This window comes from Bombus impatiens, unplaced genomic scaffold (assembly GCF_000188095.3).
Source record: "Bombus impatiens unplaced genomic scaffold, BIMP_2.2 scf_0177, whole genome shotgun sequence".
Taxonomy (NCBI): domain Eukaryota; kingdom Metazoa; phylum Arthropoda; class Insecta; order Hymenoptera; family Apidae; genus Bombus; species Bombus impatiens.
In genome coordinates this window covers 4,863-10,097 of record NT_176596.1, presented here as the reverse complement: position 1 = coordinate 10,097, position 5,235 = coordinate 4,863, and the positions used below count along the sequence as shown (strand labels likewise).

The 5,235-nt window shown below is 46.4% G+C and overlaps 1 protein-coding gene and 1 pseudogene across 1 annotated transcript; both read left to right on the top strand.

Annotated features, from left to right (window-relative positions):
- The first annotated feature begins 459 nt into the window (after nucleotides 1–459).
- On the top strand, nucleotides 460–2,901 carry LOC112212434 (annotated as a pseudogene).
- A 109-nt stretch (nucleotides 2,902–3,010) lies between these two features.
- On the top strand, nucleotides 3,011–4,838 carry LOC112212435. Its single transcript, XM_024366031.1, has 4 exons — nucleotides 3,011–3,448; nucleotides 3,625–3,796; nucleotides 4,000–4,362; nucleotides 4,444–4,838. The coding sequence occupies exons 1-4, from the start codon at nucleotides 3,011–3,013 to the stop codon at nucleotides 4,836–4,838; spliced, it is 1,368 nt and encodes a 455-aa protein (XP_024221799.1).
- The last annotated feature ends 397 nt before the right edge of the window (nucleotides 4,839–5,235 follow it).

Below are 5,235 nucleotides of genomic sequence, written 5' to 3'. Positions count from 1 at the left end.
CTTAACAAATCAGATTTTCTCGCATCATTAGACCCACTCATCGCAAGTTTCCTTCGCTGCATCATCGTTAGAGAAAGTCAGTCATTACACGTTTTTTGAACCTTCAACATCTAAGCGTGCGTCGCGTACAACACCTTGTTACTCTAGCTATCAATCGAATTAATTGTACATTTCTAGTTAAGAAGTTGTTGGAATAAACATTAATTGTATTCGTTAATTCAGTGTAAAATCAATTTAACCATCCCTATTATCGCAAACGAAATCAGAGGATCGATCACTTTGTGGCGTCGATTATCCAATCGTAACGGGAATTTACGACTCTCGTTGACGTGCTTCCTCACGATCGTGTCTCCCCGTGAATGGTCGAAACATTTTGGACCTTCGAACCGGATAACGTGTCAGTGAGAGGTGTACTTGCCAGTGACCACACCATGCCACTTGAATACATTAAACCAGCAGCGGGAGTGTTATCACCATCACGAAGCCAGTGACGTCAAGTGTGTCACATTCGAAGGAGCACAACCCATTATCAAAGGAACTCAACTACGCAGCCTCCCGCCACAGCTGGGCGAGTATCAAACCAACGAATTCCACAACGTAATAACACAACCAAACGAGTGGCCGTCGGGGAGGAACGAGGCGTTCCTCGCCAAGTATACACGCGACCTCACGCCGCACGACAGTAAGGTAAGCTCGTTCCTTATATCGACCATCTCCTATCCTCGGCAACGATAGCAAGCGAAGACCAACTCATCTCCCTGCGTCGGAGACGAGGCTATTGTAACGGCCGATTCACATACGTATCGGACCGACTGGACGAGTACGAGCAATCCGAGAGTCAGCAAAACTCCTTATTAACGAACTACGAGAAACAATTGACCGAAGTTATGAGTCAATTCGAAGCGATCCAACTCGAGTTAGAAGTATTAGACGAAGAGGAACAAGCGCGCGGCTTCGAAATAAGGGATCAGTACGTCGCGGTAGACATAAAGCTACAAAATCTTCTAAGGAAGCGCAAGCAGCATCGCCGTCGACATCCATAAACCTTCCAACCTGTGCATCATCCGCTAGTTCAAATCCGATAGCTATTAAGTTACCAGATCTTCAGCTCCCTACTTTCGACGGAAGCTTAGAGAAATGGAACACGTTTTATGACATTTTTTTCCACCATCGATAAAAACCCTAATCTCACGGAAGTACAGAAATTTCATTACCTGCAGTCCGCCCTGCAAGGAGAAGGAGCGGATTGCTTAAACGCGTTACCCCTTAGTAATATAAACTACAGTCTGGCTATAACGGTTCTTAAGAAGAGTTTCGAATGTCCACGATACACAGCTGTCAGTCACGGCATGGCAATCATTGATTATCCAAAGTTAACCAAAGAATCTCCAACGGAATTAAGGCGCTTAGTACACACATTCAAACAGCACTTATACGCGTTAAACAAATTAGGAGACTCTTACCCCGATACCAGCGCCGTACTTAACAGCCTCATTCTATCGAAAATACCACCAAGAATCCAAAAATAATGGGAAATGACGCTGCCTACTAAGGAGCTACCTCCGTATATTCAGATATTGAACTTCCTAGAGAGATTAGCACGAAGCTCCAGACCGATCACCACGGTCAAACAAACAAGAGAATCACCGGAACAAACCACTCCGGTCCGTCAACGCGCACCACGAGGGCATGCATTTACGGCGACACAGGTTACTCCGACATGCCCCACCTGTTAAGGACCACTCCCCATTTGAAGGTGTGACACCTTCAAAACCAAATCCCTTCGTGAACGCATTCGGGAGGTCAAAGGAGCATCATTATGCCTCAACTGCCTCGGGAAAGGGCACACAACAAAACATTATCTCGCGGGGTCACGCCGCGTCTGCGGTGAACGACATCATACGTTGCTGCATAGAACAAAACACTATTCAGAATCTCGCTCCAGCACGCCCAGCCCGAAATCTTCCCCATCAAATAGTCGATCCACAACACCCTCTTTGCCACACTACTCATCACCCACTCGTCGCAAAAGGCACACAACAGACCACAGATCGGAACCATCGCGAACAGCCGCGTCTACAAGTCCACCTCCCAGTGACAGACGAACACATAACCAATGACGCCGACGATCGAAGACTCCGTTGACGACCGAACATACCAGACCAGCACCGTCCGAGTCACTATCCAATGATCTAGTCACCACAGCGCAGATTAACGTTTTGAATGATAAACGGCAACCAATCCGTTGTCGAGCGTTGCTCGACACCGGACACCGGATCTAGTATGAATTACATTACCGAGGAATTAGAAAAATCGCTAAAAAATAAAGCTCAACAAATGTTCGGTCCCAATCGGAGCTCTAGATACCTTGACGACGACCACTAAGCGACACACCACGGCCACGATCACTTCCACTGACGGCACATACACACGGACATTAACGTTCCTTGTCATTCCGACCATATCAATCTTAATTCCAAGCGAACTCATCGATCGTTCGACACTTGAGATACCAAAAAATTTCAAATTGGCCGATCCACGATTTCATTTACCAGCTCCGATCGATGTGTTACTAAGCTCAGGTTCAACACTCGCGTCGATGTGTGTGGGACAAATCAACCTAACGCAACCAGACGAGCCTGAACTGCATCTGCAAAAAACGCGATTCGGATGGGTAATTGGGGGGAGTCCAACTTCCCAAACCGCGAAAAATACATTTCACACACCCACGACGACTCTACAAGCAGACCTCGCGCGGTTTTGGGAAATTGACCCTCGATTACACATATCTCAGAGGCAGATCAACGATGCGAAGAACACTTCCAAGCCCATATCCGACGCACCAGCGAAGGACGTCGCTCTACCATTCAACGATCAGCTTCAGTCACCCGGATCCTCTAAAACGCTAGCAATTAAACGACTTGAATCATTCAATCACCGATTCCAGCACGATAAACGCTTCGAATCAGAATATCGAACGGTAATACAGGAGTACCTGACATTGGGACACATGACGAAGGTCAATGTCAACCACTCTGACGACAACGGATACTATTTACCCCATCATAACGTGATCAAAGCATCGAGTCATACCACCAAACTCCGTGTAGTTTTCGACGGATCGGCACCAAGCACTACCGAAATCTCCCTAAACGATACACTTCACACAGGACCAAAGTTACAGGAAGATTTATTTTGCATACTAATTAGATTCCGCTCTCATCAATATGTACTCACTGGCGATATCGAAAAAATGTATTGGCAATTCCTCGTACTACCAGAGGATCGGAAATATCAAAAGATATTATGGCGCGGCTCGAGTGGAGAAACAGAAACATATCAGCTTAACACTGCAACGTTCGGTTTATCCGCAGCGCCGTATCTAGCCATTCGGTGCCTCAAGCAACTGGCAGAGGACGAAGGACATCGATTTCCACGTGCAGCGCAGGTACTGCAGCGGGATTTCTACGTCGACGACGCTCTTGTCACGTAATTTTTGGGGTTAGTTGATGAAAATAAAAAGTAGTTGAGTCGTAACACAACTATCGTCTTTATTTCACAGCACAGGTTTACATAGATTGGAGAGATGTTCACTGTTCGGTAGTTTTATCTATTTCTCCCCAGGTGTTTTCGTCTCATTACGGAGGAAAGCTCGGTGTGGGTGCGCCCTTTTTAATTAACAACGCGGATTCGCTGTTCGCACCTTCCGTTAGGAAAAGTGAGGGTAACGATCCACGATGCCAATTGGTTATAAGTCATGAAAATAGGAGGAGAAAGCCATCTTCCAGCGCGGCTAGTAGGTAATATTGTTTATGGGAAAAACCAGCTTTTTCGTTAGTCGAGTATTGGGTTTTTCCCATTAAGTAACTACCTACTTTCCCGTAATTAGTAAGGACGTATAACAACCTAAGGGCTGTTTCAAGGACCATCCATAAACAGATAGCAGAAATAATAAACTTAAAAAGTTTAGGTTTATGATGGGTCCTTGGGGTAATTGAGGGTACGGACTGAAGACCTGCATACATCCTGCCTCTAATGTGAAGCGACGTTACACTCTCACCGGAGCTGTGACGAGGGACGAAGCACTCACGCTTAGAACAGAACTCACCAATTTACTTCAACTGGCCGGCTTAAACATACGAAAATGGGCATCAAACGACAACAACTTATTACACGGACTTTCCATAGAAGAAACAAATCATCAACACTTTTTGGGCGGTTCGCAAACCTTGAAGATGCTGGGGGTGTTTTGGAATTCATCCGACCACTCCATTCTTTACTCGGTTGAAGTCAAACCCACGCCCTCCCGAGTCACGAAACGAATCATCAGCTCGGAGATCGCAAAAATCTACGATTCGCTCGGTCTGCTCGCACCGGTGATTGTTCGGGCCAACATGCTGCTTTAACGAATATGGTCATCGAAAATCAATTGGGATGAATCAGTTCCGATCGAGTTACATACAGAATGGGACAGGTACTACGCCCAATTACCCTTATTAAACAACATCAGGTTCCAACGCAAGGCAATAATGAAGTCGGCAACGGAAATTGAATTGCATGGTTTCTGGGATGCTAGCGAAAAGGCTTACGGAGCCTGTGTTTATCTCCGAACCCTTAACACTAACGGCCGTGTTTGGACCCAACTTTTAATCGCAAAATCGAAAGTCGCCCCACTCAAGTACCAGACCATTCCTTGGCTCGAGCTGAGCGCAGCACTCCTTCTTACGTCCCTGATGTCGACAGTACAACGCCCTATCGCACAAAATTACTCAAACTATCTATTGGATCGATTCCACTATCGTCCTCCATTGGCTCAATACATCACCTCACACTCTTAAAACATTCGTCGCTAACAGAGTCTCCGAAATTCAAATAAAAACCAGTATTCGCGATTGGCGCCACGTTCCAACCAACGACAGTCCCGCGGATTTAATATCACGCGGCCAAACACCCGAAAAGTTTCTGTGCCCAACCATTTGGCAGCACGGTCCTGCATGGCCCTACAAGTCGGAAGACTACTGGCCGACATAGGCGCTAACAGCGCAAATTGAAGTACCGGAACAGAAAGGGGCGATTTGTCTGTCCGCAAACCCCGCCGATTACAGTTTGTTGCACAGACATTCATCCTGGCTCAAGTTGACCGAGTTTCTCGAGTATCTAATTACCACGGTTACTTGTCCGGTTCTATGATAATCGTATTTGCACTAGCCAATGTCTTCTCTATTGCATAACGGC